The sequence below is a fragment of the Indicator indicator genome, chromosome 1 (genome assembly GCF_027791375.1).
Source record: "Indicator indicator isolate 239-I01 chromosome 1, UM_Iind_1.1, whole genome shotgun sequence".
Lineage (NCBI taxonomy): Eukaryota > Metazoa > Chordata > Aves > Piciformes > Indicatoridae > Indicator > Indicator indicator.
In genome coordinates this window covers 70,423,095-70,446,070 of record NC_072010.1, presented here as the reverse complement: position 1 = coordinate 70,446,070, position 22,976 = coordinate 70,423,095, and the positions used below count along the sequence as shown (strand labels likewise).

Genomic DNA, 22,976 nt, shown 5'->3' with positions numbered 1-22,976 from the left:
CTAACTTGGGCTGAAAGGGAGTTTTCCACCACCCACAAGCCGCCTTCTACAAAGAAACTGCACCAGCCTCTGCAGATGGCATGTAACAAGCAATTAGCAAAGACAGCTCTTCAGGGCCCAACTCCTCGGTCAAATTTCTTTTACACCCTCACATTAAAAATAATCACATGTTGAATTTACACCTCCTTCCAGATCCCTTCACGTTGCTGTAATAACAAGATAGGGGCTTAGTGTAAATCATGATAAGGCCATTAAGCAGAAAGATAATTTACTCTCTCTCTGTCAATTAAGAGGTATCAGATACAGGCAAGATACACTGAGGAGACATCCTTTTTCATCTGAGAAAATAAGCTTAAGAAATCCCTATATAATCACTCTTTTCTCAGCAAACTGTCTGGAGCACAGATAAGATCAAAGGTAGCTTTCACAGCCAACCAAGTTATTAACACCTCAAGGAAAAAGTTATGTTACACAAAAGCCAGAGCTGTCTGACGGCTTCCTTGATCTGAGGACCGAGACAAGCGGTAGCAGCAGGGGGCTGTTACCCTCAGTACAAACAAGGCAGCACGCCTAAGACCGAATAGGAAAACAACATGCTTATCTGTGAAAAACTGTGTATTTTCAGGCCGGTTTTGCATTGCTACTTCTTTTAGGGATCATTTTCCAAAACAAAAAATTGCCTATATATTTTAACTACAGAAAAAAAGTCTTCAAGTCAAGTGATCAGAAAATATGAAAGTTATATCGTGCTGTGTGCTGGAGTTAAAATGAAAAAAAAAAAAAGAAAAAGAAAAAGAAAAAGAAAGAGTGATAAGCATTGCCCTTAAAGTTGGTTCACAAGCCAGGTAATTCTGGATCCATTTTCACCACAAAGAAAAAAAACCCCAACAACCCCAACACCTCAAAAACACTCCAGTCAAACACTCTCTACAAGTGTCTTTGATTTTTATAAGCAATGTGAATATAAAGAAGGCTGCTGGAACACATTTCAATTCATGATTTTTGTCTTTGTTAGCTGAGATCAAAGGTTAGACTTGGAGCAGTAGGGGAAGGGAGTCCATGAGAAACATGAAGCTCCATGATGAACAGAAGTAGTACAACTCAGTTTCCTGTCTGTATTTTCTCTAAAGCTAACATACAGCATGGACTCTCTGATGTACAAAGAGCATTTCCTCTCCTATTTTCAAGATTACTGCAGCTCACTATCCCTAAGAGCTCTACTTTCATCTGTAAGATGTGATTAAAACGGGCCAGAGGATTCAAAAGCTGCTGAGGAGAGAGAACAAAAAGACAGCACTAAGTAAGAATCTGAGTTTTTCTGAAGCTGTGACAAGAAAAAAAAGAAAAGTAACAATCTGGGCCAGCAGTTCCCTAAACATGACGTAAATATCACTTGCAATTTGAAAGTAGCATGCAAACGACATCTAACAACCAAATGACCTTCATGCATGCCACTGGGACTAAATTTGTAAAAGCCTTATATAGAGTACAATTAAGCTAAAATAAAACAGAAGCATTTCATTAATGATAACAAGCAGGGCAAAAGCCTGACACAGTATGCTCTGGCCACCCTACCTGCACTAGACCAATAAGGAGAACCCTACCATATCTCATCAAGGGCTTTCATGTTACCCAAGTTCCTGCAAGAGTTATTCCAAAATTGTGCCATTGTTACTTCAGCCACATGACCAAAAAACCCCCAGTACTTCTAGAGAGAAACTACAGCTCAGGAGAGTATTTATTGAAAGGAGAAACTACGTGTTTGAACTAAAGTAGTAGTAATGAGCATTCCATTCCAGCCTGAAAAACACAAGAGCATGTTGCTGGGAGAGCAGTACACATGCACCTCTGCCTGTGTCAGTCCATAGCTCTGTCCACATTTGCTGTCAGATGCCAGCGAGAACGCAGCACAGAGAAGGCTATTAGAAAAAAATAACATTAATGTAGCACTCTCCACCTTTCACTGGCACCTTACACTGGCCATTTTTAAGCAACCACTACATTAAATAATTTACCAAGAAAAATAAAAACACACATTGCCATTACATGTGATCAGTAGCTTATGCTTTCAGAAGAAAACAGTTCTACTTTATCTTTATTAGAATTAAACTTTAAGGCCTGAATTCACTATACATTATTCACACTGTTACATTTTAAATTGGCAGAGAGGTAATCAATCAGCTCATTAGCTCCAAAACGCATTTAACAGTACATTTTGCTAAGTGTCCGTATTAAGAAAATGACAGAAAACCTGGAGCTGTTAACATCGTTTTATCATTGGTTAAGAACTAACAAGTTAGGGCACTGTAATTGTGTTTTTAAAAAAAAAAAAAAATTGAGAAAAGCCCCCACCTTCCAGCTTTGTCACCCTGGAGTATTAATGACGTCCAGTTAATGATTCTCCCTTATTTCAATTAGTCTGTTGAGATCTTTCATTTCCAGCTACAACAGAGCTCCTTTTTGTGTGTAGCAGCACGTGTCAACTTGGCACAGCTTTTCTTTCTCACAAGTGCAAGATGCTTCCTTGTGTTGACACACAAAGCTATCAAAACCATACTGTCGCTGGATTGAAGAGCACATTCCATAGCACTGGCCATTATTAGTATTTCTAGCCAGCAACATTACGCTGATCTGTAAATTAATGTTTTGGGGTTAATATTTTAAAAATATAGTTCACATGCTCACTGTGACAGAGTTATTCCTGTATTTCAGATACAGGATCTCTCATTCCCATGGCCTATGGGATGAGGAGGCAGCTCGCTGATTTTTATTGCTGGTGAACTCGAACAACAGACTGCTCTTTATGAGACACAATGCAAGCACAGGTAAATACGATGGCTGCATCCTTTCAGGTTTTTGTCGTTTGGTTTCGGTTTTTGTTTGTTTTTAAATGCGTAAAACAGGTACACAAATTTAAGTGACATTCAGACTCCTGGCATGTAGGCAAACTCACCCCATTGGTAACATAAATGTCAGGCATTTCTGAGTCAGGAGATCACAGCAGTAAATCACTAGAAAAATCAGAGATTCATCCTGTCTCCTTTAACAGTAGGGAGATGATTTTTCAGAGGGGGGTAAATTTTTTGTTCTTTAAGGTTCTGACCATTGAGCAAGGCTGGATATAAAGAAAAAGGCAAAATCATTAATCCAAGTAAATCTAGCAGCTCTTATCTATGATACCCTGCCTTTGTGGCTTCTTTATTAATCTTAACAGTTAGAAGATAAACCAATTAAAATCAAGTGAGAGCATCTTGTGATGTGTGTATGTGCTCCTGCAAACAGAACGAATACTTTATTTTCAATTAATTTTTCTTAAAATTTCCAGAGCAATTTCATTTTTCGTCTATGCTTCATTGGCATCTAGTGTTCTCAGATAACTTACACAGCCAGGAGTTAAATAATATATTGAAAATAAAAAGAAGAACTATGAGGCTCAAGAGATCAGCAGTAAGTACAGTAAGCACTTGACAAAACTATAAAGACAACTAGGGTCTGGAGCCAGTCCCTTTTTTAACACCTCTTAAAGCTCCCACCTAATTAGGTTCATTTTGTGACAAACAAGAATGGGATTAGATTGGCATTGCTGTTATTGTAACAGCCACGTGACAGAACCTGGATAATTTTGTCAAGCGTTTAATCAATTTTTAGTTGTGTATTGGCCTCTCATTTTCAAAGCTCATGGGAGACTACACGACTCTCATGAGCGTGAATCATCGAGTTCACCATGAGTCAAGAGCTAACCTACAGTGGAATCGTCATCTTTATAAATAGTTCACAACATTTTAAAATTGTCATTCTCTCTGGGAGAAGGAGAGGAAGATCATAGCCCATTGGTTCTTTTTTTTTCCTGAAGGAAAGAGGGCAGAAGTGGAATTCTATATTTCAGATAAGGGAGACTTCATTCCTAACAGATTGCAATGTCACATACTGAAAGCGTGGTCAGTAAACAACAACTGTAAGCCCCTACTTGTTCATATGACAAATATTTCACCGAAAAATGGAGCAACATCAAAAAGCTAGAAAACAAATGGTCATTCTCAGCTCTGTCAGTGCTGCAGCCACTATTCGCATGGGTTTCAGTAATCCACGAGATACTGCTTCAGAGCTTAGCCTAAGTGTCAGTTAAGCAAGAAATCTGGCTCCCGATAACCAAAGAGTTTAAAATCGCCTTCGAACCGCGCGTAGAGGCGCCTTCTGTCTCTTTTGCTGATGCCCGAAAAATACCACTCCACTTTTGTTCTGTTGTACACCGTTATGCCTGGTGGAATCGTGGGGTACGACACCAGGTGGTCTATGCCGGCCGCTTTCAAGATAAATGGAGCGTCGTCCTCCAGGGTTTCATGGTGTCCAATCACGCTGTAGGTGATTTCACAGGGGGCGCAAAGTTCCACGTATGTCACCCAATGAATGATGTGGTCGCCAAACTGAACATCCAGCCACCGGTGATTGGGGTCGCCCAGGTAGCGCACAAAATCTTCGAACTGCAGCCCTTTGGTCTCTGTGCGATTCTTTCGGTATTTACGAATGATGCCGGGAGCAATTTCATGCCGGTACCAAGGTTCAAACCGAGGATTGTGCACGAACTTGTCTTTGAATGCAGAAATAAGTCTTTCAAATGGATCTCTAACAATAAAAAACTTGAAGTATAAATTCAGTCTAAAGAGAGGAGGGGAAAAACAAAAATTAAAAAAACCAAATAATTAAGCAAAGTATTTAGCAGTCTTTAAAGCACGTTTAGCAAATATTTGCAAACTGCACATACACTGACCACACAGAATCACAGAATGTTAGGGGTTGGAAGGGACCTTGAAAGATTGAGTCCAACACCCCTGCCAGAGAAGGATCACCTAGAGTAGGTCACACAGGAACACAAGACACAGCAGGATGAATCTTACACCATAGTCTATCAATATTATAATAAATAGGACTAGAAATACTGTTTCTATCTTTTTGCTAACATTTTTTGTATGCAAGTCAAAGTGAAAATTGTTAGCCTTAGTTTTCACATTTTATTCAAACCCAAGCAGCTTACTTTATGCCAATCCCTATAAATGGGAGACAAAAGATGCTGAAAAGATGCTGAAAGCTCTGAGTCAAAGATATTTTTAATACCATGCGATTAAACTCAAGGAGCTGAATACACAAAGACATAGAAAAAGTAGATTGGTGCATCTAAATGAATAGAGTGCTACATTTTTTCACTGGCAGGTAGTTAGACAAATCACTGCTTATGTAAAAAAAAATAGTAATTCTGGTATTTTATTTGATGTTTTATTGTGCTGTCAATAATGGCCATTATTTTAATGAGAAACAGTTTTCAACAGAATTTTACACTTTGTTACAATACCACTGAGCTGTAATATTCTGTAGTCAGAGATTACCTGTTGGAGGAGTAAACTGAAAATAAAGTTTATTTCAGTAAATAGCTTAGAAAGATTTAGAGCCCATTTCTCACTGAAATAGGTGGATAGCGTCTCTCCAGCCTCAACAATCACTTCAATCAGTCCTTAGTTTCTCCTTCCTCATAATCAGTCAGGCTTAGAGGTCAGCAGACCTGATCAACAGATCCATCGCATTCCCCTCTCCACACCTAAACTCTTTGATACTTTGTTTCAGAATTCCCAACCACACCCTTGTCATGCATTTCCAGCACAATTTCTGCCACAGGTTGACTGCCACAACCCAAATCGTGATGACACTCAACTGCAAATACTCTAGCTATGGCTCATTCCCTAGGTGAACAGTTTGAGGTCTGCAGTTACGCTGAGCTTTGCTCAAGCTAACACCACGTATGTAAGGGGCTGACTCTTCATAATGGCTTAATACCCATAAAAACTATGCAAGCACAAGCTTGGAAATGTGCCTGCTGTCATTTTATGCCTTGTTCTCTCCCTGCTGCTACTCCCTAACAAGGATTATATATGGCATAGGCTTCAGTAGAAGTGAGAGCAGACAGTTGAAACTCCAGCCAATATAATTTGGAAGGCTCTGCTATGAACAGTAATTTTTCTGCTCTGAGAAGAACCGGAAGCATCTAAGGAGGAAGGTAGTGGTTAGCTTCTCAGGCTGAGAAACACTAACATTTTAAATCTATCCTGTTCAATCCCAGTAAGCAAAACAGCCTTCAATGACTTAAGTGTACAATACAGATCTACTGTACAAGGCATCAGGGTGGGCCTTCCAACTAAACCTTCCCTTCTGAAGGCCAACTATGCAACAACTAGGTATGCAATGAATTACAGAAACCCTATCCAGAGGGAATTGGTTGGCTCACCTAACTATATCACCAATTACACTGGTGTTCTCTGCCAAAGCCACCAGGGAGGTAGTCACAGCAACATCTGTGAGGATAACAACACAGGGCTACAAAACAAGTGATAGAGCAGAAACCCCATTGTCCTCAATTCCACAGGTAGGCTTCAATGGTACTCTTTACTGTCCATAATACCACTGACTCTAAACACCTCCCACACCCCTGGGAAGCCACCTCTTACCGTTTTTTAATCTCCGAGTCAGTGAAGGAGGACAAGCGTGGAAGGCCATTCTTCTCATGATCATGTACGATATTTTCTGGGATCTCTTCTATGGAAGAAAACGCTCCTAGACAAATCAAAGAGAGAGCAAATCAAGAGGGAAAAAAGTGAGCACAAACAAGCACATGTGCCTCTAGCTGACAGCTTTTTATTTTATCTCTTTTCTTATTTTTAGCCTTTACAGTTACTATGTTTAAAACTGTTAAAATTATGAGAGATTCTGACTGTGAAGCTGAAAATAAACTGTTAAAAATTCTTTAGGGTACGTGACATCAAGGTCTGGAACCAAATGGCCTCAAAACTCTCCTAAAAGCACGTTATGCAAATTTCATCAGTAATTATGTCTAAGCCTCTGTGTAGTTCCCCACCTCAGTGTCCCCATTCTCTTTCCCTCTGCCTAGACATACAAATGGAGGAAGACTTTGAGGATTAACTCCAAAGAAGGAAACGGCTTTCTGGATGAGTTTCTACTACCAACAAAAAATAAATGCTGTGGGCTGCTTTTGGAACTGCTTCAACACAGAAGTACTTTGCTGTCAGGATCCATGAAATTCTTTTAATGACTATGCTGCACTGAAACAAAAATTCCAATCATACAATACTACACAGAATAAAAAGCACTAAAATTAACAATAGAAAGCCTCCAGGTATTAATTTCTGCAAGCACATAAGCTGACAAGAAAAATAACGCCACTAAATTCTGATGCATGTATTTTAAGATCCTGATCCTGGAAGTTTTTATGACCTTCAGAAATACCTCATGTGGGTCCCTTAGGCTTTAGGCATAAGCCTTCAGCCAGCAGTATCATTTCAGAGTACCAACCTGCAACAAGAGCAGGGGGGGATACAAAACAAGCTATTTAGGTTTTCACCTATGGCCTTCTATGTTCTGAAATTTCAGTGAATAATGCACACTGCTCAGCCTCTGTGATTTCTAATTTTTTGGGTGGTAGTGGTGGTTGTATTTTATTTGTTGTTTTCTAGTTATTATATTTGGAATCTAGGTGAATGTTATATGGTCGAGCTCAGATTAGACAGCTTTAGAAACAGAAACCTTGCATTCATCCAAAGCAGAGATTCAGTAAAAGCAGGAGCAGTTAGCTTCCCCCTAGTACCACAGCTGCATTTCTCCATCCTGAAACTCCAAATACCACTTTGGATGTAACCCCTCAAGTATTAGTCCCGCCTGATGAAACTATCCAAAGAGGAGAAAGTTAAGTCAACTGCAAGCGGTAGTCTTCAGTGTTCACGTGGAAACAATTTTTTGTTATCTAACATGCCAGAACTAGGAAGTTCAAAGGGACACGGTCCCTGCTGGTAAGACATGAGTTATCCTCCACTTAACAGAGCAAATACATCCTTGCCTGTCCTCAGCTGTTCTTTGAACGTTATCTCTGTTAAATTCTGATAAGAGCAGGTACTTCTAATGTGCTCAGTGAGTTTCATATTTAGTACCTTCTTGGAGCACAGCTTTCATAGGTATTTAACACACATGCCCATTATCTATGTGTGTACATGTCTTTGCTGGATTTTCAGCTGCCATCCATATACCACAGTTGAAGCTTTTAAAGATGTGCTCCTTGCAACAAAAGTTTTGCTGACGGACGTATTTCCTTTGTCAATTTGTGGCTGCTTCCTTCTGGGTGTGCAAACTAGTTCACACAAGGTAAAGAAAACACAACCACAAATGCAGAGCTAGTAGTTGACAGGGTGCTTCTAACAAGAAAGCTGTCTTTACAGTGATCAGGTTATGCCCACATCTTGGTGAGATATCACACCTGTAACACCACAGAAGAACCTCAACTGACTTGACTATGTATAACAAATCCACAGCCCTGGTACATGGACAGGCAGGAGGAACTAATTTTAAACAAGGGTGTGTTATGTTAAATAAAATCTTGTTAAGTTTATGTAAGTAGTGGTACAGTAGAAAATCTTGAGGAAACCACTTATTTTTATTGGCATACCAGGCTACTAGAGGAGTATGGCAGCCTACATAGACAGGCAGTGTTCACCCTGCAGATCATTCTGAAAATACACTAGTCTCTTTACTCCTTCTTTTACAGTTTTTAACCCAACTACTGCCTCAAGCAAGAATTTTCCTAACTCCTATGATGGCTCACTGACAGCACATGCATAAATTTCAATAGCATCGACCAACAGCAGCTGCTGAGTTTTAACTAGCTTTCTTCATTGCTAAAACCCCCTACTTAAAAGTCAGTGACCTCAAGTCAGAAATTTTGTATTATTGATTCTTAGGGAATTGTGATACCTTGTAGTTTACTTGTTCCAAATACTGTTAGTGCCACCCCTTCCAAGAGAACATATCTACCTACCACATGCTACCTACCACATGTACTCTTCCATGACTCAAAATACTTTTGAGCCAAGTAATAAGAATCTTTATTTTCACAGAAATAACAGGTATATTTGCGTTAAAAGAGATGTTTTGAGAGGACTAGAAGCAATTGGGAAGAATGAGAGGTTGAAATTAATTATCAGTGTGCAGAAAAGAGAAAGAATCCATTTTTGTGTTGTCTGAGTTGGACCATTAGTGTTCCTTCCTCAGAGAAACCCGCACATCCACAGCAGGGTAGATACCATTTAAAACGATCAAGACTTTTTTCCACTGAGTGTTGCCCACTTTTGGAGTCTGACAAAACAGGATCTTGTGCTTGTCACACACAAATATGCGGTCCAAGACGAATTTGGAAACTGAAGTGTGAGAGAGATTTTTCAGTGCAGTGTCTCCGCAGACATTCCTGAGAAGCTCAAGTCTCTCCATATGAACCAGGGGCTGGCGGATCAGATTTCCAGAAAAAGCTTTTCCAGTTGACTTTAGGAAATGCAGAGGGGAAAGAAAAAAAAAAAACAAAACAACAAAAAACCACAAACACAAAAAAGTGCAAGAATTTAGTTTTCAGATCGAATTCTAAAGTATAGAAATCCCCAAACTGTTTATCCCAATAACTCACAGATTCACAATTAAAACATTGCTATGTATTAATGGACTAGCACACAACTTCCTTCCTGTGCTGCTACTGTACACATTGGTTTGACTCTTAAGTCATTATTTGGCAGTAGACAGTAGTGAGAACTTTTCGATACAACAATTTAAGTCCAGCATAGAGGATCAGAGTCTTATATGTGTGGATAAAACATGCCTTGACCAAATATTGAAACTACCACAAAGCTTGAACAACCAGTAAGAAAACTTCTGAGGGGTTTGGTATAGGAATTTCAACTGAAATTAAGCTTTCATTTCTGAGAAGACAGGGCTTAGGCATGCTGACCCATCTGGATAGAAAATAAGAAACTACAATAGAAGTTCTGTGTTGTTTTCTAGCACCTGTAGGTATTCAGTGTTTCCATATATCCATCATGCCACAAAATGAAATGGACAAAAATTCACACAATGAGCTTCAGTGCATACTGTGGCAAACAAGAACAGCAGGCAGAATTCCTCTCCCTAAAAATTAAGTGCATGATATGTCTTCTTTTTCTGAGAGTAAGACAGGAACCAAACCCACCTCTGTCTCATGATTAGTGTGGAGAGAGGAGAAAGGAGCTTGTGTGATCTACAGGTGACAGGAAATTTTAAATATCTGTCGACAAATTTTCCCCTTCCACTAATTGATTTACATGGTTGGCAATCCCTAATACCAATACTATGGGATGTAATGACTGAGAGCAACCCTGTAGAAAAGGACTTCAGGGTACTGATGAATGAAAAATTGAATATGAGCTGGCAGTGTGCAGTGCAGCCAGAAAGCCAACCATATCCTGGCCTGCATGAAAAAGAAGTATAGCCACCAGGTCAAGGGAGGTGATTTTGCTTCTCTACTCTGCCCTGGTGAGATCCCACCTGGAGTACTGCATCCAACTCAGGTGGCCTCAGCACAGGAAAGATATAAACATACTGGAACAAGTCCAGATAAAAGCCATGAAAATGTTCCAGCCCTGAGAATATCTCTCCTATGAAGAAGAGCTGAAAGAGTTTGGGTTGTCCAGTCTGGAGAAGAGAAGGCTCCAAGAAGATCTTATTGCAGCCTTTCAAGGCTTACAAAGAGCTTACAAGAATGAGAGAGAGAGTTTTTACCAGGGCCTGTAGTGACAGGACAAGGGCTAATGGTTTTAAAGTGAAAGACGGTAGATCTAGATTACCCATTAAGAAAAAATTTTGTCCTGTGAGGGTGGTGAGACACTGGAAGAGGTTGTGCAGAGAAGCTGTGGATGTCCTCTCATTGAAGGTGTTCAGGTCAGGTTGGAGGAGGGGCTTTGAGCAACCTGATCTAATGAAAGATGTTCCTGTCCATGTCAGAGGGGTTGAGCAAGGTATCTTCAAAGGTCCCTCCCAACCCATTCGGTGATCCTATAATTATAGGCACAGCGTCCATGCTACACATGAAAAAGGAATGATCTTCCTCCAATCCTCCATAAAGAAAAAAAAAAAAAATCTCATTCTGCTTTTTCTGTTTGTTACTCTTCTCCAATATCCCCTGGCCAGAATGCAATTTCAACAGCCTGACAGGTTGTTTATCTGTCAAAACAATTCCTTTTGCATGTAATCAGGATTAATATTATTGTTCTGCATTTCATGCTGTCAGGAAGTCAGAGGGAACAGATTTTGATCCAGAAACCTTATGATTCTCTTCAATACAGGAAAAGGAAGGTATTAAAATTCACTACACAGATCTGCCAGCCTTTCACTGAACAAAGTGTTGCTCCCAAGTATTTTGAGGATAACTTCAATTTCAGAGTTTTTACACACAAAACCAGAAAGTGTTATGTTTATACGAGAAGCTTCCTTCCATATTGCTTCACAAAAATACTTTAAACATAGGATGACTTATGTAAGCAATGGAAAAAAAAATAATTTGCCTTCACCCCACTGTGCAACTAGCTTCAAAGTTACATTTGCATACAGAACTTCTCTGTAAATTAGCAACTACCACATTTGTTCTGCTTTATTGCTGAAAGCACAGAACTATGCATCTAAAGGATCAACTGCTATTGAATACTATTGTGTTCATATTCTACTTTGGAAAACACACTGAGATGTGAAGCACAGAGAGCACAAAACATGAAAAAGAAAAGAAGACCTGATAAAAAGAATCTGAGAGATTGGACAGAGAACTAAAAGAACAGACAATACACAGGCTTGCCCTCAGGAACCACATCCCTGATGACTACGGCAAGGCAGAATACAAGCAATCCAAAATCGGGCCATTATATAAAAAAGGCCAGCAAAAATGCCTGTCCTGATTTGTTAAAGAAGTATTGTAATGATTTTCTTCTAGAAATGGAAACACATTCAAGTTGAATCATTCAGATGAAACAAGACAGCAAGTTACCATAACAAACTAGCTTTGTGAAGCTAAAATGAATTCTGCTGGCTCTATCTAAATAGAACAGTCTGAATAAATAATGCCTGTCTAGCAATTCCTTTTAACAACAGGAAGCCCTTTCTTAATCCTTTATTTCTTTTTCCACTCTTTAATACACATAACCCTTATCTCAATAGTATGTACCTGAAAATCTTTCGGCCAATGTTTTCCCGCTGGCACATGTACTTCCTCCACTTCTGTCACAGCTGTCAGTATCAATGGCTCTTGCTTGGCACCATAGCCTAAAGAAGAAAGATAAGAGCATTACAGAAGGTGAAGGGAAGGTAACTATTTCTGCTTTACAACTAATACAACTGAACATCACTTTCTGTATTAAGCTTACAAAACACTAGGATTTGTTTTCAAAAGGGAAGGTGCTAGACAAGACACGAGACAGGCTAGGAATATTTCAAAGGATGTACTCTATGGGAATTCTGGATGCAATTTCAGTTGAGTTTTACCACAGAAACACATTCATTATCTTTTATTTTGGTCTTTTTTAAACGAACTGTGCAAAAAGACAGGGAAATCATAAACCCAAATGTCACAACTGGTAGAAAATTGAATGTACCTATAGGGACTTGACGGTAAGAGATCTTTGTTTTTCAATAACCTTCCCAAAGCATGTCCATAGAAAAAACTCAATCTATCAGGTTTCTCCTTCCCCTCAAGACAGCTTTCCTCTGTAAATTCTTGGCCATTACCAGTGTCATTAAGAACCACCTTTTATTGCTTTGGTGCTCTGAGCAAACATCTCTAACGAGCAACGGATGTATGCTAGAACACAGGAAGTTCCACCCCAACATATGGAAAAACTTGATTATAAGGGTGAAGCAGCACTGCAACAGGCTGCCCAGAGAGGTTGTGGAGTCTCTTCTCTAGAGACTTTCAAGACCTATCTGAATACATTCCTGTGTGACCTGCCCTGGGTGACCCTGATTTGGCAGAGGGGTTAGACTCTATCTTCAGAGGTCCCTTCTATCCCCTACCATTCTATGATTCTGCTTCTGGACAGATGACCTTCCTTAAAGACTGCCACAAGAACAAACTCAGTTGATATTCCTTCTTTTTTAATGACTCGAAGGCAGCTAGTAGTTTGAGACCAAATTTAAGTATGCAAGGGAAGAACCTTTTACATCTTTCACAATTGGTATGCTACTGGAAATCTGAAAATAACACAAGGCTGTAGTTTTACTTGCCATGTTCCAGAAAGATGGAAAATAATTTGAAGCAGCTTTCCCTAACCAAAAAGGAGAAATAATATGATTTCTCCCTCAAAATCTATTTCCATCCACATTGGACTACTTTTCCCTTCATACAGTTTCTTCTATGAATAATCTTTTTCCAGCTGCATCCATAGTGGCTTACTGTTTGATGGTCAAGAAAATGTGCAAACTGCCTATGCCTTTTTTTTCTTAAAAAGGCTCTGCCTACGTTGGATTTTAACCAAGAGCATGCATGGAAAAGCAAAGTAAAACTGAAAACAATGTAAGCATGTGAATTATCAGATACAGTAAGTGTTGTGCACAGACTTACTTCACAGTATCCTTTTGTAAAATCAAAATAATCTGATTCAGTGAAAGAGCAGTTAAAATACCTTTCACTATAACTAAGTAAAAGTACACCTGCAGGTGCTACTAGATAATGGACAGAAGCTTGCTCCTTCTTAAGAAGTTTCTATTGCTCACTTACCCAAGACATCACCAAAAGGCTTAAACAACAGAACACTGATTCATTAAGCAGCTGTTGGTTTTGTTCTAGCTGCTAAGTAGACAGGTCAAAATAAGAAAAAAATCTGACAAGGCATATTTTATGAAGCTTAGAAGAGTTCCTTCAGGGATGGCCATCCTCTTAAGACTTTCTCCAAAATTCTGTTAGTATATTAAAGTTACTTCCCTTTATTAATTTAGTACAAAGACTGGTATCTTCAACACATACATACGCTTCAACACAGTCATGCCTTTGCAGGACTGAGTTTAAAAAACTATACCACCTTCTGCTCAGAGAACTATTCAAAGGTAAAGGAAGATTCAGCACTGACATCCAAACTAAAAAAGGGAAAGAAAAAATGATTGGCAAGCCAAGATAATAAAAAGCAAGTAAATGTCAAAGGTGTACTCTAGTAGGATTTTTTCAACTACATTTTAATCCTGACAAAATCTGATTGAAAGAATCTTTCGAAGAACAGCTGAGCTGGGAAACAAAAGTTGGTTAGAAGGAAATACTGCACAACTTTACCTAATGTAAGACTAGCTTATTTGCAGATGTACTGAGTCTCAAAATCAGCTAGGACCAAGGAAAGCTAAGTTAGCCCACAGTTCTCTGTAAGACTTACTTAATAAACCTCCACACAGAGGTATGCCATTTGAAAAGGTACATCTAATATATTAATTCACTATCAAGTGATTGAAACAAATGACACTAGTGGTATCAGTGCTTCAAAAGTTACACAAGCAGAAGATGCATAAATATGGATTTCTTAGGATTTTAAGTCATGTTATCACCTTCACCCTAAACTCTCTGTAGGATGGCTTTGTAACAGTAGCTCCTCAGCAGACAGAAAACTGTAACATACTGTGTGGTGTCATCAAATGGCTTGAATTCCTCATCAGCTTAATACCATCTGGGCTACTTAAGCTAAGCCAAAGCCTGTAAGCTGTTTGTCAGTCAAACAGCAGAGGATAAATCTGAATGCAAGAAGCAGAGCAGAGGTGGCTAGGCTAAGTGCATTGAAAATGAAATTAAACTTTTCACACATTTTACATAATACTGCAGTCACAGGACAAGCAGTCACAAACGGACAGAAACTAGTACCATGTGAAATGCACTCTTTTAATTTCTTGTCCGTCTCCTTTGTCTCTAAACAGGTAACTGTTCTGTTGTTTTGCACGTGGCTTCTAGTAGATCCAGATACTAAAACTGAGTAAATTTGAAAAAGCAGACCTCACAAGACAGTACTGCCAAGTCATCCCCCCCTCTGTTCTTAACTGCCAGAAAAAAAGACATGTTAGCTTTGCAGGGTTCAACCAAGCAAAGCAGAAACTGAGTATCAGCACTGTCACTTCTAGAAAGTTAGTTATTCTGTTCTCAGTCCTACTGAGGAAGTGGCAACGTGCCAAGAACTACTTTGCACAGAAAGTGTATTTGCGTAAAGCATTATTAATCTCCTGTTTCACATCAAAGTTGAACTTACCATCCGGGTCTTTAAAAGTCAACGTGATAAACTTGCTAGCAACCATGAACATGAATATCACCCAAAAGCATGCAGCTAGTAGCAGCCACTGGTGGTGCATGTTGTCAGACTTGAGCCATATAAAGTTGTTGCTTCCTGTTTGAAAGAGGAAAGACTGACATGTTAATTATTTTTGTTCTATTTCAAAAAATACTTTCCATAATCAAACTGACAAAACCCTAATATGCATGTGTGCCATAAACAGAGCAGTAGATTTCACTTGTTACTTTTTGTCCTCTTGGATAGGTTTTTAACCAAGGTTAAGGCTGAGGCAACATAATTGCTGGCTACTATCAAAGGAAGGCTCCACTCCTTCACCTCCAGGTACGCAATCCCACACCCCTCATTGTGTTACCAGTGGCACTGTCTGACAGCTCAGGGACACATACCAGCAAAACCTTCTTTAAAAGTTCAGTTTATTTTATATTTAATTTTGCAAGACAGGTCATTGCATGAAAGGAAGGAGAATGAAGGAAGCTCTGCTCTCAGTGGTAGCTAAACAGCAGATCAAACAAGCTGTAACATTAACAATATTCTTAGCTGTCCCAAGTCAACTCCTAACATGTAGCATGGACTTCTCCCCTGCCCAGACTACATGAATGGCTGGAAGCTACTAAGCCAGAGCACTAAACTTAACACACACACACACACAAATTCAAATACATTAATATCTTTTTCTAATCTTGTCACTTTTATTGCTAGTGAACTATCCAACATAGCTTCTGAAATTTTTTTTTTTTTCATTTCCATTGGTAAGCACTATCCAGTCCAGTTATCAGGGTTCTGTGTTACCAAAGGGCAATAATTGTCTTGGGACAGTATTTAAACCAGCCAAGAAGTCAGGCAGCTTGCCTTGTTCTCACCCAGACAGCAACTAGAGCCAAATGCTGCCTGAGTAGCAACTGAGGGCCTGCTTACCACAAAGACACAAGAGCCAAATGCTGCTTGAGTAGCAGTTGAAGAACCTGGTCTAAGCAGACTGACAACTTCACCCAGGCCTTGCACCTGAACCAAGACAGAAAGGGAAAAAGCTCCAAGGGAACTGAATCCCAGAAGAGGCTACAGCCCAGCAACGAAGCACACAAGTGAGAGGACCCCTAGCCCTCTCTGAGCCAAGGACAAGCTCCAGACTGTGACTGGGCATGACAAGAGAGAGGCTCCTTAGCCCTCTCCGAGCCAAGGACTGCTCGAATCATAGCCACAGCATCTGGGAAGATACCAGACAGAGGAGCAAGTCATGAGTACCTGGCCAGTCTGCCACAGAATTCCATTTGTGGGAAACCACAGATCACAGCACCTGCATATCCAATTTGAATTGCTGTTTTGGAAATGTTAGATCTGTGCTTAAATCATTTAACTGTCTTTTTATGGGCAGTGTAAAACCCACAACCGAATAATTGAACCTGTGAATACATTTTGTAAATAAGTCATGGTGGTGTTTCAAGATACCACCACCAGAAAATATTAATTATAAAATATATAAAAATATACATTTTTATTACAGGAAAGGTTATCCAAACAGTTGAGATTGCAGACAGGTACTGATTGAATCCAAGTAAAGAGAGGATGAGGATACAGCACAGTATTACAAACACACAGTGTTGGCCCTATTCTGCAATCTATATATTTGCTGTAATCCTAAAAAATATATATATATATATATATATATATTTATGGTTAAGATGCAATTCAAGAAAACCAATTACAAAAAAAAAAAATAACATTTAAATCCTCAACCACTAAAAGAAATGTAAAATTTTAAGCTACATCTTTTGCTCAATTTCCAATTCCCGATGAGCAATGCACCCTGGGAATCATTGGTTCTGACACTGAGTATCTGTGAAAGCTCCACTGCAAAATTTAAGCTTCTGTAACTTTAAAAAAGAACAACAAAAACCTAAGAGCAAACATCACTGCCTGCCTACCAAAGCCTGAGACACCTCAGATTTGAATATCCTGCAAAAAATACAGCACCATTGTCTCAGATGTTGCTGGAGAGACAAGGCACTCAAAGGCTTGCACTCAGGTGCTGGAAAGTCCAAATGCAAGTGAATGCTTCCTTTTGAGGATATACACAACACAATTTCAGAACACTTAACCAAAGAGGGTCTAACACAAAAATCTCAAACAATAAGATCTTCTCAAAAATCTTGTGACATTTGGGCTTGTAGCCTCAGCAAGAATAAAAAAATGAAAGCATCCATGTAACTAGCCATAGGATGAAATTCAGCCCCAAAGTAACCACACACAACTTCAATTAGAGTCACATCTGTGTGGTTTATGATCACACTTTCTATACAGCCACTTGAGTGAATTGCCAGGGAGTAAAAGAGATGCCCTCTTTCCCAGCAAAGATTTTAAAATCATGTTACTTAATATTTCTAAGCAAATATATTACATGTTCCAGTCATACACCAGTATTCCACCTTCTTCATTTCCACAAAGCTTAAATAAGTGAGCCTGGTTTAGATGCTGTTTCAGTATGCGCACCTGCAACACCAGTACTGCTGCTACAGGTGCTGATCATTTTTCCAGGTAAGCTTTTCCCTTCCAGCAAATCAAATGTCTCCAGGAAAGGTTCTCACTGCATCTGACAGAAGCAAAATGTCTTTGAGGTAAGTTGAAGACTTCTGCAGGCAGGCAAACAGTTCAAAACAGATTTAGGACCCTAGGGATGTATGCGGAATGGGTGAGAGGAGGAAAAGAACAAAATAACTCAAGTTTAAAAAAAATAATCATTTTATCTGGGATGTCAGCGTTCAGGCATATTTTTATTTTCTCAGTCCAATATTTTTCAGTTTGGCTTCTAAGAGATCTTTTTTCTTTCCTTCTTTTATGATTTCTTTTTTAAGTACCTCTCCTAAAACCACTATATTTAGGTAAAAAGGTGCTTCAGCTGTCATTTGGACAGTTACAGATGCTGTGATCTCCATGAACACAATGCCTGTCATCTCCCTTTTTCTGCTGCAATTCCCTAGCTGCCAACTGAACATGCAATGTATAAGACACCTCATTCTTCAGCATTGAAGACTGCTGGCCAGGAAGGGCAAATAATATGGCATGAATTCCAGAGCACTGCGCTCTTTCCAAGTAGTTAAAAAGTTATTCTCATCCTACCATTGAGCTAATGCAAAACTTGCCCTAAGATTCATGCTGAAAACCACCAGGCAAAGGCCCTTGTTTTTCAGCCTGCCACAACATCTCCCATCTCCTATTTAGAATGCTGAAATTTATCTCCTTTGCTTTCAGACATCATGATAAATTGGATTTTTTTCGAACTGTTACAGGTGAGAGAAATCCAAAATAGATGTCAGAAAACAAAAATGTACCAATGATATTTTCACTTTTTGGGTGGCTTTGCTAAAACCATGAGGACCATCCAATAGTCAAAATGCAATCAAACCTGTCTTCAAGGCAGAAGACTAACAAAAACTTTCAGGGAACACTCTGCAGGAGGAAAACCTCCCTCTAGCCATCAACTGCAGGCTTCTCAGACATAAAATGAGTGGTCTGGGCTAGACCCTTCTGTTTAACCCAGTACATCTGGGTAGAAATGGCCTCCAACACAGAGAGCATCCCTGCTAGTCTGCCTGCTTTTATACTGGTAATGGATTCACACCATTTAGTAAGGATTATTGATCTGCTTCCCCTTATGTAATTTATGTATTTGATTTCTAAGAAGTTGTGTTAAATTACACAGGAAAGCAGTTTCCACATGCTCCAACCTGTAAAGCGGTTAGCACACACAGGACCCTGCTGCCAGATCCTGTGCACTAGAGATAGAACAACATTTCAGCCAAAGATACCTACAAGCAGCACACTACTTACCTCAAGGACTGGACTCAGAGACCAGAAAGCAGACAGCATTGCAGTCGCATCCTTAATAACTACTGCTATTACCCTCCAATGCAGTTTTGCCTACTCCTATTTTAAAAGCACAGCAAATCTGCAAACACACTCCTGAATAGAACAGTCTTGTCAGAGGATCTGCCACAACGTAATTGCCATGTCTGGCACTGTCAACTGACTTCTACCACCCTAAACAAAACTACAGCTATATCAGCATCTCAGAATCACTATGGTTGGAAAAGATATTTAATATCATCAAGTCCAACCATTATCTAACTCTACGGGACTGTTCAAAATCATATACAGGTGTAACTCAAACATTATACTCACTTAAATGCAATGGCTAGCAACATTTTTAAAATAACATGTTTACATTGTTTCTTTCTCTAGCTTCTCTAATACTCTGACCATTTTCACACAGGGTACTTGCACTTCTCCCTATATCTCCGATCTTACTACATTTCTGTTGCCTCTCCTGTTACATATTTTCTAGTGAAGACATACACTATCTTCCTTTTAATCTTTAGTAGTTTCCTTCAGCTGTCAAATGTGTCTTTTGCTTGTCTAAACCATTTTTTCTTTAGAAGAAGAAAAAACAACAAACTGTTGAAGGTTTTCTTAATAATATACAGAGGGATTTTTCAGGATAATCCTCCTTCTTATTGCAATTTTACACTTTTTGGAGGCACAAGATCCTCAAAACCCCTCTCTCCACCCATTGCTCTGTACTTCCCTTCCTGTGCTACTTCCCCAAAGCCAAACAATCAACTAACCCTCGTATCAGCCAGATGCCACTTTTGCATGAGGTAAAAACGGGACTGCAAACACATGCACAAACATGAACCAAAGACGAACACAAAATGTGGCATACTTGACCCCTGGCCAGCAAGTAATCTGCTACGTGAAAAAAAAACTTGCACTCTGAAGAAGACCACTATCTTCATGTGAATGATGGCACAAAGCACAGAAGATTAAAACAAAATTAAAACTCAGTGCACAGCCTCTGCTCTGCAGCTTATGCTGTTTGGATAGGGGCTCCTTGGCAGGTCAGTCCTTGCATGCATTGTGAATGACAGCAGCGTGCTGGTAGTCTTGAACTACCACCTGCTTGCCCATCAGCAGAAAAATAACGATTCAATTTGAAATGGAACTTGTAATGAAGGCCAAACAACAGCCAGTTGGGATACGTAACGCATTTCGATCAAGGATTCCTTTGTGTTATCTTGAAGTTGAGAAGTTGAGATATGGGCAACTTACTGTGCTTTTTTTTTTTTTTTTTTTTTTTTTTTAAAGGACTAATGTCTATCCTACTTTCCTTTGGTAAGTTGTGTGGTGCTAACAAACAAGGTACATTATAACAGGCATTTCTGAAAGGCGGTTCTTTCCTAAGGCTTTCTGCCACCCTGATGGCATGCACAGACCTACCTCCTCTGCTCTTCCAGCCACCACTGGAGAGCGGGATCCTCCCCGAGCACGCACAATTCACCCGTCAGCGGGAAGAAAACGAACGACCGGAGGAAGTCCCTGTGATTGTTGCGTAACCCACCTTAGCCCGGGGCACGCTCAGTCTGTGCCAGCTCCGCAGTCCCCAGACCAGAAACAGGACCCCACCTCCCTACCCAGCACACCTATGCCCTGTATGACAGGCACCAGCTCCATCTCCACAGGGTTACCTCCACGCACTTCACAGCTCGCAACGGCAGCGGCTCCCCTTTTCCCAGCATCGGGGGCTCCATTCACTGTCCAAGGTGGGCGGGGGAGGGGGGAGAGGGAGGGTGTCTTGGCCATGAAGAGGGGACACGGCCGTGGTCTGAGCAGCTGGCGATAAGCCGAGGCAAAGCCCACCCCTATCCCACAAGCCGGGCTCCGAATGCATGGATCTGGGCTGAACAAACGTCAAACTTTTCCCGTTCTGGAGGCTGATGCAGGGCGTGCTTCCCCTCACCCTCGGCAGGTACTGACAACAGACGCCTGCAACGTTGGCTTCCTCGCCGACCGGCCTCTCGGCCGCTGGGCCTCCCCCACCGGTCCCGGCCAAGGCCCCACCCCGGGGTACCGGGCCTCCCCGCAGCGCCGCCTCCCCGGCTTACCGGCCCTCCAGCGCTGCTCCCGCCGAGGACCCGATTCACTCGGCGGCGCGGCTGGCCCGCTCCGGCGGCCCCAGCTGCTCGTGCTGCATCCCCCACCGCCCGGCTGCGGGCGGCGGCAGCAACGGCGGTGCTTCCCCACCCCCGCTCAGTCCCTGCTGCTGCCGCTGCCATCATCACCCGGCCCTGCCGCCGTCACCTCCATTTCCTCCCGCCGCAGGCAGGCCTCGGCTGCGCCGCCAGCCCCGCCGCTAAGGAAAGAGAGGAAGGTGAAGGCCACCTCGAAGCCGAACCGAGTCGAGTCGGCTCGGTTCCGAGCAGACGCAAAGCTGAGCCCTGCCGCCCGAAAGCGGGAGGAGGGCTGCTCTCCTTGCCCCGCCTCGCCCCGGCGTGGAGGGCGGTGCTAGATCTGGTCGTGGTCGGCTCGGGTGTTGTACCCCAGTCCGGCGGCAGACCTCAGCGCCTGTCGTCCCCCGATGTCTTCCATTTTCCGCATGGCAGCTGGTGTTTCTCGGAGGGGCCCAGCGCCAGCGCCCCGCTGGACTCATGTATCTGCTCCTGTATACGAGTGTTTCGTTGTGGGGTTGTATTTTTACTGTTAGAAGTATCGTTAATAGGTTCCTAATGCCTGTATTTGAAGAAAAGAAGGCTGAAAATGTAGCTTTTATGCAACTGCAGGACTCCAACACCCACAAATCCCATGAAAACAGGGCGCTGGTCTATTTTTAAGAGCTATTTAAATAACTCCTTTTGAGTATGTATTGCAGTGCATGGCTGCAGGGATGTGTTAATGGTGCCAAAGTGGGGTATCCTAAACTCATGGAACCTGTGTTACCACAGAAGATTCATAGAATCATAGAATCAACCAGGTTGGAAGAGACCTCCAAGATCATCCAGTCCAACCAATCACCCAGCTCTAAGCAATCAACTAGACCATGGCACTAAGTGCCTCATCCAGTCTCCTCTTGAACGTCTCCAGTGATGGCGACTCCACCACCTCCCTGGGCAGCCCATTCCAATGGGCAATCACCCTCTCTGTGAAGAACTTCCTCCTAATATCTAGCCTATACCTCCACTGGCACAACTTGAGACTGTGTCCTCTTGTTCTGCTGCTGGTTGCCTGGGAGAAGAGACCAACCCCCACCTGCCTACAACCTCCCTTCAGGTAGTTGTAGACAGCAATAAGGTCACCCCTGAGCGTCCTCTTCACCAGGCTAAACAACCCCAGCTCCCTCAGCCTCTCCTCATAGGGTTTGTGTTCCAGGCCTCTCACCAGCTTGCCCTTCTCTGGTCATGTTCCAGTACCTCAACATCTCTCTTGAACTGAGGAGCCCAGAACTGGACACAGTACTCAAGGTGTGGCCTGACCAGAGCTGAGTACAGGGGAAGAATAACCTCCCTTGTCCTGCTGGCTGCACTATTCTTGATACAGGCCAGGATGCCATTGGCCTTCCGGGCCGCCTGGGCACACTGCTGGCTCATGTTCAGCCTACTATCGACCAGCACCCCCAGGTCCCTTTCTGCCTGGCTGCTCTCCAGCCACTCTGTCCTGAGCCTGTAGCACTGCACGGGGTTGTTGTGGCCAAAGTGCAGAATCCTGCACTTAGTCTTGTTAAATCTTATCCCATTGGCCTCTGCCTACCCATTGAGCCTGTCCAGGTCCCTCTGCAGCACCCTTCTACCCTCCAACAGATCAACACCTGCTCCTAACTTGGTGTCATCTGCAAACTTACTGATGATGGACTCAATTTCCTTGTCCAGATCATCAATAAAGATACTGAACAGGATGGGGCCCAGCACTGATCCCTGGGGGACACCACTAGTGACAGGCTGCCAACTGGATGTGGCACCGTTCACCACTCTCTGGGCCCAGCCCTCCAGCCAGTTC

At 41.6% G+C, this 22,976-nt stretch overlaps 1 protein-coding gene across 1 annotated transcript; it reads right to left on the bottom strand.

Annotated features, from left to right (window-relative positions):
* Positions 1-2,123: 2,123 nt before the first annotated feature.
* CHST10 (carbohydrate sulfotransferase 10) lies at positions 2,124-21,124 on the bottom strand. Its single transcript, XM_054381897.1, has 6 exons — positions 21,092-21,124; positions 15,114-15,248; positions 12,065-12,162; positions 9,135-9,369; positions 6,495-6,600; positions 2,124-4,656 (listed from the first exon to the last, which is right to left on the bottom strand). The coding sequence occupies exons 2-6, from the start codon at positions 15,211-15,213 to the stop codon at positions 4,119-4,121; spliced, it is 1,077 nt and encodes a 358-aa protein (XP_054237872.1). The 5' UTR covers positions 15,214-15,248; positions 21,092-21,124; the 3' UTR covers positions 2,124-4,118.
* Between the last annotated feature and the right edge of the window lie 1,852 nt (positions 21,125-22,976).

Excerpts from the sequence above, each read along its gene's own strand:
- CHST10 (XM_054381897.1), bottom strand. The coding sequence starts at position 15,213 with ATGCACCACCAGTGGCTGCTACTAGCTGCATGCTTTTGGGTGATATTC. Across the intron at positions 12,163-15,113 it reads GACTTTTAAAGACCCGGATG|GCTATGGTGCCAAGCAAGAG; the intron begins GTAAGTTCAACT and ends TTTCTTCTTTAG. Across the intron at positions 4,657-6,494 it reads GACTCGGAGATTAAAAAACG|ACTGAATTTATACTTCAAGT; the intron begins GTAAGAGGTGGC and ends TCCTCTCTTTAG.